Genomic DNA, 14,753 nt, shown 5'->3' with positions numbered 1-14,753 from the left:
ATTGAGGAGAGTGGACAACAGTAATAGGAAGGGTACTTAGTGTTTTACCCGAGTACAACAGTGATGAGCTCAGGAGTGCAAAAGCCATGAATGGTATGTTAACAGGGCTGTGGGAGGAGAAAGGGATGTGATTTGACGTGTGGAACATTGAGGGATGAGAGAAATTGCATAAATGTGATGTGGATTGCATTTAAATGGATTTGGTGCATATCAATAGGAGAAATTTACTAGGAGAGAGCATAAGAAATTATAACAATGGATCTGTAGAAGTCAGAGGTGATGTGAAAGAGCAGGGGAGTGGAACATATGAATCTGATCCACTTTCCTGCTTTGTGAATAAAGAGGAAAGTAGTGTGAAAGGAGATTGTGAGAACAAGAATGCAATCTTGATATGGAAATGGTTGTAGTTGAGGTGGACAGGGAGGCACCATCTAAGGAGAGTAGATTATAGAAGCATTAATGAATGCAGATATGAGGGTGGTCAGCATAGGAAAGTAATGGCCTGAAATACATTGGGGATAATTGAGTCTAGTAAGAGAGCGAGCAAGATGAGGTAAAGGATTATAAAGGTGGAGCAGATAGGGACAGGTGTGGAAAAGTTGCACAAGAGAGGGTGACAGGTAGGACTGGTTATAGACCAAGGCATGAGTTGCTGTACTTATTTACAAGTGCCAGCAGTATCAGAAATAAGGGAGATGAAATTGTTGCATTTATTGAGTTTATTTTCCTAAAAGTACTTGCAATAAGTGAAATATGGTTTGATGAGAATAATATCCTGACTGATGAGAATAGAAATGGAAGGGTATGATGCCTTTTGTGAGGATAGTAAAGGCAAAAAGGAAGTGCTGATGATGATATCAGGGAATTAATTTAAACAAGGTTGAGATACAAGAAGAAAACAGTGGCAGTTGTTTGGATGCAGCATGGTGTATGGTGGAGATTGATAAGATGAGATGAATGTTGCTGTAGGCTGGGGAATGTTGAGTGTAGAGACAAAGAAATGTAATAGGCTTGATGAAGAAGACAAGGATGACCATTATGTATGATTTTAATTATGGTAATATTGATTTGAATGAAAGGATTGCATTTGGGAATAAGGTAAATGAAATTCTTGAGGGACAGCTGTCTTAGGCATTATGTGACAAGGATAGAGGATTTTAGAGATCTAATCATATCATATCAGAGGATGCGATTGGAGTGTTTAATCTCATGCTATTTGGCGAGAGTGACCATGAGATAATCTCCTTGTAGCTGGCGTTACTTGTAGTTACTCATACATTTCTTCTTCACAGAAGAAGAAATGTATGAGTAACTACAAGGCCACTGATTATGAAAAACCTTAAGAGATAACTGGAAGCTGTAGCATTGAAGAAAAGTTCGGCTTCAGCCAGTTTCTCTTTCTATGCTATAACTCCCAGTTGTCTCCTATTTTTTTATAATCATTGACCTTGTAGACAGATGCTGCTTGGTCACTGACTAACATTAAAATTTGATGAACAAAGAGATTAAATATGTAGTCTTGGAAAAAAAAGCTTTATGGAGGTATCATGAGATTAAGGGTAATAATGAGTTGCATCAGAGCAGACCAGGAGAGTGATTCAGTTCATATGGACAAAAGTGCAGTATTATCAAAAATTAGCCAATCAGGCCAAGAAAAATCCCAGAGCTGTTTCGACATATGGCTAGCAGAAGAATGAATGATTATGGGAGGAGGATGTTAGCTGATGAAAATGGTTGGTTGGCAGTTGCTGAAGACAGTTGTTATAACTTTGTCCGCTGCGGCATTGTTGTATCTTCATTTTCTTTCTTTCGCTATTGTTATTTAATATACTAACTTACTTCCTTAATAATGCCCTCCTCAACTCTGCCTAGGAATGCTTCCTTTTCGGACACTAGCAAATTTATTTTTTATTGTTGCACCAGCCAGAGTCCTATAATATGAGCTTATTCAAAATTCAGGGAAATATTCCTAGGTTAACTGGCATTCATTCTAATATGCACTAAATAGATACTGGTTCTAATTGCAGTCGTGACCAATAAATCTATTACTCAAACACTCTCATTAAATTCCCTCCTGCTATGGTTCTAAATTTTTGCAAGTGGTAATTTGAATTCTTGAATCAAGCACGAAACAGGCATATACAATAAAACATGTTTATTGGAACAAATTCACTTTACAACTATAATTGAAATTGGATATTAAGCTTTACAAAATCTCTTACTAAGTTAGTTACTCAATACTAATTTAAGAAAACACTCATAGACCAACTTGGCAATTACTCATACTCTATGCAACATTAAAACAAGCTAACTATGATATTCTAAATCAAACTCTTAATTCTTGCTACATTAAAATACATTCCTCAAACCGTTACTATTCTGATATAAATGATCTATAAAATATCATATTCACATATAATCTCAGTCACATGCAGCTAAAATTTCACTCCTGACATTCCTTTGTTTAACAGAATTACTCTATCTCAAAATTACAATCCTTATTATAGTCCACTTAATATGATCTAACATTAAATTCTGTCTCATTTAAACATACAACAAAGGTCTTTACGTTACCCAATCCTTTTCTTCTGAAGGTCTGTTAACAGCTGTGTGTGTTTCGGGTCCTCCTTCCGTCGGTTATGTCTGCAATGGACTTACATTCCATCCACCTGTATTTCTTTGAAACAATCTCTTCCATACTGTTTTTCCCCACTGAGTGCAACCTCCCACTCTCAGAAATATATAAGCAGGCTACATGTTCTCCTTATCGATACAAAATTAAACGAAAAAAACTCGCATACAAAGATTATTTAATAGTATAATTTTTGCCTGTGTGTCACAGGCATCTTCAGTACATTAAGCTCAAATTAAACAATAACTGACAATTCAAAAAAAGCACCACCTAAGTAGCTGGTGTAAGATAACTAAAAAGGTCAATAACTTTCCTTAAAAAAAAAGAAAAAAAAATCAATACAGTACAAAGTTAGGAAAGATTAGCTGATTTGTAAAATATTATCTCCCATAAAGGGGGATAGATGTAAGCTGTCGGATCTGTTTAAGTTAGGAGAATGAAGTAGAGTTCCACGTGTTTCTTTATAAAGGCGTTCCATGAGAAACTGACTTTTGTGAAGAACTCTTGTCTTTCTCCAGTGAACTCTGTGTCTAGTGAAGATGGCATGTTCTGCAAGTTCAGACTTTTCAGGTTTGAAGTATTCAATATAAGATTGTGTTCTTCTAACCGAATAGAGGCAGATCTTCCCGTTTGTCCAAAATAAGATAATCCACAAGAGCACGGAATCTTGTTGACACCTGGATGATTAAGATGTGGAAGCTTGTCCTTAGGAGAAGTGAGAAAGGTGGAGATTTTTCTAAATGGTCGAAAGGCAACAAAAATATTCAGTGGTTTTAAAACTTTTGCTATACGTTCACTGATGCCTTGTACATCAGGGATAGTAATGCGCATTATTTCTTCTGTGTTTGAAGAGGAAGACATATTAAAACTACTCAAAGTTCTTTTAATGAAGCAATTCTTATAACCATTAGATAGAAAGGAAGAAGTTATATATTGTAGTTCTTTCTGCAAAAGATCGTCTGAAGAACAAAAGGAGTGGGTCCGATGAACCAGTGTTTTAATAGTCCCTGCCTTTTGACTGGGATGGTGATGAGATTCCGCATGGATATAATGGCCTGTATGAGTCTTCTTTCTATAAACCGAGAAATGTAGGTTACCATCTGGTTGGCGAAGAATTAGAAGATCTAAAAAGTCTAACTGCTTATTTGATTCTACTTCTAGGGTAAACTTGATATTAGGATGAAATGCATTTAACTTAGTGAGAAATTGTTGAAGTTCATCCGAAGAGCCATTCCATACAGCAAAAATGTCATCGACGTATCTGAACCAACGAGTAGGTCTGGGAGAAATGTTGTCAAAGATACGTTGTTCAAAATGTTCCATAAAGAAATTGGAGATAGCAGGAGAAAGAGGATTACCCATTGCTGTTCCTTCAATTTGTTGATAAAACTTACTTCTAAATGAAAAATAACCAGAATTTATTACAAAATCAAATACGTTTACAATGTTTGAAGGAAATTCCTGTTGTAGTAATTCAACGCTTTCCGAAAGAGGCACATTTGCACATTTACAAATTCCTTGGATGGTTCTATAGAAAGGCAACAGAGTTGACTCTCACTCTGTTGTCATTTTAAAAATCTCTCTTATTCCACTATTATTTATTATACAGTCTGGAAATTAGTTAGCCTGCATACAACCCATTCATGAGAAGCAAACTACTATCCAATTGTTCTTTCCTCAGTTCTCTCAACAGCAATGGAAAGAACCATCGACATCCAACTTCTATACTACCTCGACTCTCAACTAATAAGTGATCACCAGTGTGGATTCTGTCCCTGTCAATCAACAGTTGATATGCCCACTTATATCATCCATTTCTGAACTAATACCATGGAAAAGTTGGCTGAATCTTGCATGTTTGCCCTTGATGTTTTCAAGGTTTTGACTTGTGGACATTGAGTTGCCAGCTTTCTGATTGGACGCATACTATGTGATGGTGGATAATTCCTTATCTTCTAAGTGTGCAATTAATGCTACAAATCCTAAAGGTTCTGTAGTTTCACCCTCCCCCAATGGAGCACCTGTCATCAAGGTAGAGACAAATGCAAAAAAAGAAAAAAAAGGAAGCATTTAATCTCCTTCACACTCCATTCTTTACAGAGTGGGGTGCAGATCTATGTCCCTTTTTCCACCTTTATCATACACTTGTATGGTCAAAATTTTACTATGGATCCCAGCTTTTCAGTTTTGCAAGGCATGCTCAGATGGTTGGACTCTATTCATCATTAGGGTAAAAGTCTTTAGGTTGAAGCAAATGAACTGGCTCTGTCACTTAAGCAAAAACAGTTCTCTTAATTATGCCCAAAATTAGTCTCTTCCAGAGTATCCTACATGGACTGGTATCCTTTCTCTGCATTGAGAAGCTCAATGTCATATCACATGTCAGACTTTCATTCATCTTGTTGATATGTGTATTAAAGAGATTATACAAGCTTTTGGCATGAATGTCGACATTACCTGCACCAAACATAACCTCCATGGCAAGTTTGCACCTCATCTTGCAACCTCTTATTATGCCAACGAAGGAGGTTTCATACTCCAACCGTCTACATGCAGCTATTTAATGCACCATCTATATTAATGATTCAAGATCTGAGACTTCCGTTGGTCATACTGCTGCATTTCCTGCCATTAGTATATCCCATTTGATTGCAGTAATTATAAGCAAAGTTGCATGATTTGACTTGTGCATATGCAAAAAAAATGCTGCCAAAAGTTTATTTACACACTTTTGCAGACACCATTCATCACTATCAATTAATTGGACATCATATGCCACATGATCACTCCCTTTCTCGGTGATGTGCCACACCAGTTCTTGCCAGGTGGTCCTGTTGTATGCTTTTCTGGAGGCTTTAACTGCGAGTCCAAAGTACTTTAGCTTTCTTCTGTCACTTAAGGAGCGTTAAAGTTCTACCGATCCTTTCTAGCACCTATTCCTTCGTTCCTTTCAGTATATGATATCCTTAACAGCCTTCTATAACTCCACATCTGAAAAGTGACCATCCTTTTCTTATCAGACTTCTTTAGGTTCCGAGTCTCGCATCCATAAGTTGCTGTTGAAAAATACAGCTGCATCCAGAATCATCAACTTTGTTCCTCTGGAGATAGATTTATCCTTCCAGATTTCAGACAGGTCTCTGACTGTTGTTTTAGCCATTCCTAATCTTCTGATGTCTTTTGAACAGGAATTCTTCACATTAATAATGGATCCCAGGTCATCAGGAATTTGCTGACTTCCTCAATTCTTTCTCCATTAAGGTACACTTGTTTCTCAGAAGCTTTACTCTATATTTCCTTTTAGAACAACCACAAGTCTTTGTCTTGCTAGGATTGAGTTGAAATCCTCTGTTTTTACTAATCTCATTAACTTTGCCAAGGATTTGTCATATTTCTTTTTTGTCATTAAAAAGGAGTACTGTATCATCAGCATACCTCAGATTATTGATCAATCTGCCACGTATCCTAATTCTTGTCTTAAGCTCATCTAATGCTACATGCATGATATTCTCAGCATAAATGCTAAGCAGATGAAGAAGTAGGCATCCTTGCCAACCTGAAGTCAGTTGATTAATCCAGTACTTGTTCTTATGGCTTCTTGCTCACTGTACATGTTAGCTATCAACCTGATAATGTGTTGAGGAAATCCAATTATATTTTTATTACATCCTACAATTTCACATGCTGAACACAATTAAAAGCTTGGAGTATTCTATGATACACATTATCAGAGATAGTCTAAATTTCTTATACTTTTCATTGATCTGTCTAAGGCAAAGGGTCTGATCTCTAGTACCCTTGCCTTTCTTGAAATCTTCTTATTCCTCAGACATCTCTGCCTCAAGACATTTCTGCCCAACACTATTCCCACCCCTATCACACCCCGATGGCTCTACTGCATCATCACCCACAGAAAAAGCCAATCTTCTGGCCTCATACTTTGCTTCAAATGCTTGCATAACTAACAATGGTAAATGTCCCCCAACCATTCCAGACATCCAACATACAATGCCCCCCCATATCCTTTTGCCAAGATGAGATCAGAAAAATACTGTCCAAATTAGACACAAAAAAGTGTCCTGGCCCCGATGGCATTCCCCCAATTGTTCTGAAAGTTTGCGCTCCAGAACTGATCCCTATCCTATGTCACCTATATATACACTCTTGCTCCACTGGAATGTATCCCACAAACTGGAAATTGGCCTATATTCAGCCCATCCCCAAGAAGGCTGACAAGTCACTGCCATCCAATTACCATCCTATCTTGTTTACCTCAGTCCTGTCGAAGGCAATGGAAAAAATCATCAATTCCCAACTCCTACACTATCTTGAAGACACTCACCAAATAAATGACCACCAGTATGGATTCCGCCACTGCTGATTAACAGGAGATCTACTCACATACGTCACCCATCTCTGGACAAAGGCTATGGAGAAGTTTGGGAAATCTTAAGTGGTTGCACTGGATATCTCCAAAGCTTTTGACCGGGTCTGGCACAAAGGCCTACTAGGCAAACTACCATCATTTGGTTTGACCCAGGGCTTCTGTAGGTAGATCGCCAGTTTTCTCTCTGGACGCACACTCTGTGTGATGGTGGATGGCTCCCTATCCTCTCACCACTCAATTAATGCTGGAGTCCCAAAAGGTTCTGTCCTCTCACCAACCCTCTTCCTGCTATATATCAATGACCTACTACAATTGACCTCCAACCCAATACACAGTTTTGCAAACGACAGCACACTATGCTCTTCGCATGCATTTGATAAGCCTTACCCTGCCCAACTCACCTCAACCTACAGAACATCAACCACTACAACCCTCAATTCCAATCTCCAAGCCATCCTCCAATGGGGTTCAGATAACGTCATAAATTTCAATGCCAATAAAACCCAGTCTTCTGTACTATTTCCCATAAAAAAAGAACCATTTTTCCCCAATATCCTTTTTAATGATACCCAAATCTCCAGACAGTTTTTAGATCTCACTCCTTGGAATCACCCTCACATCAAACCTCTCCTGGCATAAACATATCTCAAACATTGCATCCTCAGCCTCAAAAAAATTAGAATTTCTCTTTCGCTCAACACCCCGAACAGCTATTAACATTATAGAAGTCACAAATCCACTCAACTATTGAATACTTGCTCTCACATATGGGGTGGGGCCCCAAAAAGCTCTCTCAAAATTCTCAACTCAATACAGAGGAGAGCAATTAGACTTATCAATGATCCATCCCTTACCAACTTCCTCCCCCCTTCTTTCAGACAGACGTATGGTCTCTGCAGTATGTTTATTCTACAAATATTTCCATGGAAAATGCTCATCGGAAATATCATCAATAATTCCTCCGCTCAGTACTAAACTCATTGGAACACGTACAGCTGCTGCACAGCATCCTTTCACAGTTCACCGAGAACAAACAGAACAAGTTTCTTTTCCTCTTCCTTCATCATTGCAACTGCTGCACTGTGGAACAGTCTCCCACCTGCTGTGTTTCCCAAGGAATACAATTTAAAGTCATTCAAATCAAATGTAAACAAATTCCTCCTTTCCTAACCCACCACTCATACACGGTACTAATGTACTATAGGTTGACCAACCAACCTCCTGTGTATGGGCTCAACATAAAAAAAAAAAAAAAAAAAGAAGAGAGATTGAACTAATAGTTCTGTAGTTCTTGCAATCCTTCACATATCCCCCCCCTCCTTGTGCAGTGGTATGAAAACTAACTTCTTTCAGTCTCTTCCATATCCTTGTAATCAATCTGCGGAACACTTACCTCTCCATCTCTTATAGGTTTTGTGAACTCTGCTGTGATTCCATCTTCACCTAAAGACCTTATTGTTGTTGAGCTGTTTAAATGGTCTTTCAGTTTCCTATCTAACTGGAAGAGGTTCCACATCAAAATTTTTCTGGTGAGAGGACTCAAAATTTTCCTCATTCTGTTGATGGCTTTTCTGACTTCTCTATGTCATCAGTTATATTTTTCGGTCCCTGTGTCTGTGTTTCTCCAGAGACACTGGGATTTCTTGGTCTTGTAATTGGGCCAAGATACTTCTTGGATGTATCATCTATTATAACCACAACTCCTTTCCAGTGTATTTTAGCTGAGTTCTCCTCACTAGTCTCCACAAGAGCATCCAACTATGTTGATATTTCTTTTGTGACCCCACTAGGGCTTACTCTGACATCCAGTCTAGTGGGTCTGACTTGGAAAGTTTTAGAGCCTTTTTTACTTTGGCTCTCACTAGTTGATGGTCTGTACCACAGTCTCCTCAGGACAAGTATGCATATCAAAGATGCTCATCTTCCACTGTTGGAGAGCCATGATGTAATCAATCTGGTGCCTTGACCTATCAGTGTTAGATGTCCAAGTATAAGTCCATTGTGGGTGTTTTTGTAAGCAGGTATTAGTTATTACTAATCTGTTAACATTGGCAAATTTCAACATTTTTTTACCACAGGTGTTATGTTCACCCAGACCAAACATGCCACACTCAGGCCTAACACATATTCTTTTCCAATTTTGCATTGAAGTTATCCTAAAATGAAAAGTACATCCCTCCTTGATAGACAGTCCAAAACAGTCTGGGTTTTTATAGAACTCACTCTCTTCATCAGGCCTATCTGTGTGGAGTTGCGTAAACTTCCATGATTGACACATTGGTAGGGTGGGCCTTAAGTCTAATACAAAGTATTCTGTCATTAAAGGGGTTATAATCAGGATGAGCTCTTGCCAAACTGTCCTCAGGTTCCCCCATGATGCTTTGTTGTCACCTGAATAAATGACTAGCTTATGGAATGGAGGTCATTCTAAAATGACCTCCATTCCATCTGGTCTCTGTTCATAGGATGTCAATTTTATACCTCTCTGTCTTTATAACCAATATCAAGCGTACCCATTCCATGTGCCTATGTAAAGTTCATCCTACAATTAATCCCATACCTTTTGTATTTTTTTCACAGTAACACAGACTTATGCTGGAAACTAATATACTACTTGAAGCCATGAATGCTGCTCTAATTATTCTGCATGCTAACCCATGCAGCATGAGATATATTACAAGTCACAACCATATTAGGATTTTGAAGTGAAGTTACTGCAAGAAAAAGGAGTAGGGTTGCGCACAAGTCCTTTTCACATTTTTTTTTTTTTGGGCGGGGGGGGGGGGGTGGTCCGAGTTCATCCCACATTGGCCTAGTGGGTTGAGACTTCATCTTACTAGGTGAGGCTAATACCTGGGAGAGAAGGGAGACCCCACTGCATAAGATGAAAAGAAATAATAAATTAGGAAAGATTCACCTCAAATACTCTAATGGCATTTGGGGAAAGGAGCAAGAGAAAAGAAAGAAGGGTAGGGACAAACAGATAATATAACAGATGAAATAAGACATTGTCGAGAGTCCTTGGACAATGTACCTTGGGCTTGTCACTCAAGTACTTTTTTACTTTAGTACTCACTAAAGTAAGCCTTTGAGGATAGAGAGTAATATATGGTGGAGTGGAATCTAGAACAAGGGTGACTAGTGATTACATCAAGGCTCTCTACTAGGGCCAGTACTCTTTAATTTGTTTATTAGTGGTATGGGGAATGATTTAAAAAAAAAAAATCAGCTAATGCCTTTTATTCCTGTATAGGGAGTAGGCGAGGCCATTTTAGCCCTATCTATTGAAGACTGAGTGGGCAGTTCATCTCCACTGGTTGCCAATCAGAGATAACTGGCCCAAGGCTATAACTAATTTAATCAGTATGTAGTGAAGAAACAGCTAAGAAGTGCCACCATCTTGTGGTCCCTAACCTTGACACAATATTTTTAATGTCTGAAAATAGTGTGGATTCGATAGTCTATTTTCTTGAATTTACAGGACGATAAATCTGAGTTTTTCAGGAATAAAACATGCTTCTCTGTGGCAAAGATTGACTAACTTGGGAACTGATCAAAAAAAGCTTAGAAAATGTTCCTCTAGTTGGCAACTAGATTTAAACCAAGTCTTCCTTCGTGTGGTCAAGTGCCATGGAATGCAAACGCTCCTTCCACTGAGCTACCCAGGGGAATGATGCAAAACTGGGGATGGCACGAGTTGATAAAGTTGATGTGGATGTATTACAGGATGATTTAAATAAATTGGCATTGTTAGCAAAGGATAAAGTACTTCACCATAACAAATATGAATTTGAAAGACTTTTTTTTTTAGAATCAGCAGCAGATTAAAAGCAACCTAATCTTAATAAATATGGTTATAACTAAGATGAAAAGCCAAACAGCTATTTTTTCTGGCGAGGTTGATAAGTAAAGGGGATAAAGATCCTTTATTGTTTTTCAGCCAGTATATGAAACTCTAAGATCGAAAACTACGATCTAAACGTTTCATGCCGACGAACTGTCGGTGTATCCAAGCGTAAGTGACCACTTGGTAGTGCCACTGACAGTTCGTCGGCATGAAACGTTTAGATCGTAGTTTTCGATCTTAGAGTTTCGCATACTGGCTGAAAAACAATAAGGGATCTTTATCCCCTTTACTTAAATATGGTTGTATTAAAGTTTCCAAGATGTGGGAAACTTTAATTCTCAGGTCTCCTTCCCAAATGCAGCTAAGGCTACTCAACAGCATTCATAGAGGGCACCTCTCATAGGAATTTAGGCTTTAAATTTTTTTGTTTTCCACTTAGTTTTGCGCAATTTTGTGTGTATTTTTGCAATTTTAACCATGTTACCGGCCAAACATCTATAGACATCAAGGTTATCATGGATGCAAAGTGCATATTAAAATTATAATACCATTGATATTACATTGAAATATATGATGGATATAAAGCGTATGATGATGTGTATTTTATCCATAATGGCCGGTTAGGTGGTTAATATTGTTTTCCTGACGATGTGTCAGTAACTGAGATGAAATATAGGATTGGTTAAACATGTTTAATTATTTATATGTGGTGTATTTATTCTATTAAATCTTATATTGAACTCTTACTGAAGTGCTACTTTTTTTAATACAAATTCTTTGTATTCTTAGCTCGTTCCCAGCCATATAAACAGCATAAGTATATACAGTTCACAATTGAAGTAGAAATACAAAATTTACCATTGTATACACTTGCCTTCTGTGAAACCCATCTGTCATTTAGTGTTTAATGCATACCTACACATGTGGGTCATTATGTACTCATTAGATACTTAATTCACTGTCCAACTCAGAAAATAAGGAAAATAAACTTCCTCAAAGAACAGTAACAGTTCCTGAAAAGGAACTCAAAACAGAATTTCAGTGGATTAGATTAACTTATTCACAGTTGAGTTTAATCATTTAATGGAACAATGACTATAAAAATGTAATTTTATATATGTGTGTGTCTAAAAATATTCTTATATGATTCAAAATTTATTATACGTATATTTTTAGGTATGCCATGTAAACTTTATTTTGATTTGGAATTTTATAAAAAGCTAAATCCTGAAAGCAATGGAACAAGAATGGTTGAGATATTCATTCAGGTTTGTATTCTTGTAAATACAGGTATCCCTTCCTTAACACGGCAAAATTAATTGTGGCAATCCCTTGATATATGCAGCAAGAGTTTTGATTAACGCCCCTTTAACCCTGTGGAGTTTGCAGCTGATCTGACAGATACATGCAAAATGTTTAATATAAATATTCTTACACAATTCAGTGTATAGCTTGGAGGTCATGAGTAGCTGTGCATTCATATGTTATGCGTGATATTCTGCACTGTTTTTTTTGCTATCAGTTTGGTTTAACACGTTATGTAAAGGTTTGTGATATTTGACAGTAAATTATATCTGAGCGATATTGCGATCTCCAATGTCAGTATAGTATGGCTTAGTTGATTTTTTTATTCTTTGTTCAATAATTTCTAGATTGTAACTGAAAATAAATAAATCATCATGTATTACTGAAATAGAGAGCCAAAGGCTTATTTATCATACATGTCCTTTAGAAGATGTGCTTTACAGTGATCTGGAGCTTACAGAAGGAAAGTGATCTGGAGCTTAATCCACCTTTACTACGAGTTGCCCATAAGTTGCTTATGCTTGCATCAGCAAGCATAAGCAACTTATGGGCAACGAAATATTCGTTAGAATATTTTGTTGGCCATAAGTTGGTTGCATATAAGTTGTAATAGAGCACGAAATATTCGTCATGAAACTCTTGTAGTTTCTTGGATTCAATATCCACTTAATTTTTACCATCATGTATTATATTTGCAGTGTTTTTCTTTGTTTTATTGCATTTTAGCATATACAAGTAATGAATGTATCTCTCAGATATATCGTGACCTACGCTGCAATTTTTACCGCCGCGAGTTCCGCAGGGTTACATTTACCACGCAAAAACACATGCAAGCCTTGTGGCGTGAGCATGATGACGTCATTCCTCCTATGCAACCTCCCACGAATTATTAATACAGTAATCGATCATGGATGAATTGTAATTTTTACCATTGATTATTAGATTTGATTAACGTGATTTTGATATACGCGGTAACATCGAGGGATTAATTAACCACGTTAATCGAGGGATACCTGTATGTATTGAGATATTTAATTATAATGCTATGATGTTCTGATATTTTTTGACATAAATCCCATATTCAGATGATTACAGATAACACAATCATTGTGACAAAAAGTTATGGGAGAAGGTAACTATTGGTATTTTTTTATGAAAAGCTGAAGGTTGTAGTTATTAGAAAACACTTTGTGAGGCTATTTTACTGAATAGAGATAGTTGGGATGAAAGAGGAAGACAGAAAATGCAGGTTTAGTCTGCTTTAAGATGGACTGTAAAAGGATGTTGAACAGCTACTGTCATGTTTTAACAGTATTAGTGAAAAGTTGAAGGAATGTTGGATGCCATTTTATTGGACCACTGCTCATGAAAGTGCTTGGTTGGTAGAAGAGACTTAAGGGTGACATGGGCTGGAGTGAGTTTGCGAGAGAGAGAGGAATCATTGATAAGCCAGACTGTCCTCTTATTTTTGGGATGCCTTTGATGTATTGGCTCAAACATGAGAATAATATTCAAATAATAATAATATTAAATCTTATTATTAATATTATTAATAATAAGATTTAATATTATTATTACTGTTGAAACGTCCTACCTGACTGACTTCCATTTTTGTTGGTTTGTTAATCTTATCTTTACCTCTTTAAATTTCGTTTTTCTTAATTAGTTGTTGATTGATGCTCATCTGAATATAAAGAAATTTGTATTATACTGTGCCACCCTATATTCAGATTAGTCTAAATAATATAGAGGAATCAATCATCGACTATGCTTATATTATCACTTTATCTTCAGGCCGAGGTTATTAATAGCATTTAAGGCTTCTACAAAGGTCTGATTAATTTTATGAACAGTGCAATGAAAGAAAATCAGGCAAACACCAAGTTTAACTCAACAAAAGAAAACATTTAATGTGGAATAGTACAACATATACATTCAAGTATAACTATATGTAAAAGATTATCAAATTGAACAATTACAAAAATTCATATTCAGATATTAGTAACTTCTTAATTAGGTTTGCGGATTATGACTAATGTTGACATTTCTTAATTCTTAAAGCATTAGTATTTCTTTCACATAGTTCTCTCTACCCAATTGATGAATCAAATCATAAATATATTAGCTCAGTGTAAAGTATTCAGAATAATTACAATCCATTAACTATCAAACATTCATTTTTCAGTTCTTTATGCTCAGTTAATCCAGTTGAGAATAGTTCTTAAAAGTTTAACTTTCTTAATGTCATAATAACTAATCCTATGACAGGCTACACTATATTCTTTCTCAGTCAGTTAACACTTACTAGGACAACATAACACTTATTTATATAATGAAGGTTTAGTTTCTTGATCCTGAGAATTAGTAATAATATTTTTGGTTTACAGATCAAGTGTTGATCAATTTTATTAACTTTGACAGTTATTCTTGTCAGTTTTATAGTTACACATAATTGTGAGATTGTTTCAGCCTATATGTAAGTGCCCTGAAGATGCCAACAGTTAAAGTTTGGCGAAACTAGTTGGTTAAGTTAATAAAATTGATCAACACTTGATCTGTAAACCAAAAATATTATTGCTAAT

General features: G+C 36.6%; 1 protein-coding gene across 5 annotated transcripts in view; it reads left to right on the top strand.

Annotated features, from left to right (window-relative positions):
• Nucleotides 1-14,753, top strand: part of LOC150104450 (DNA-directed primase/polymerase protein-like) — a 369,024-nt gene that overhangs the window by 183,533 nt on the left and 170,738 nt on the right. For all 5 annotated transcript variants that reach the window (XM_090395149.1, XM_090395148.1, XM_090395150.1 and 2 more), the window contains exon 6: nt 12,043-12,134. In XM_090395149.1, the coding sequence (XP_090251275.1) occupies nt 12,043-12,134 (92 nt within the window). The remainder of the gene's footprint in view (nt 1-12,042; nt 12,135-14,753) is intronic.

The sequence above is a fragment of the Typopeltis vanoorti genome, chromosome 7, assembly GCF_054136105.1.
Source record: "Typopeltis vanoorti isolate ZY-2024b chromosome 7, IOZ_Tvanoo_1.0, whole genome shotgun sequence".
Taxonomy (NCBI): Eukaryota; Metazoa; Arthropoda; class Arachnida; order Uropygi; family Thelyphonidae; genus Typopeltis; species Typopeltis vanoorti.
Note: the sequence above shows the minus strand (reverse complement) of the source record. Positions and strands in the feature narration are given on the sequence as shown.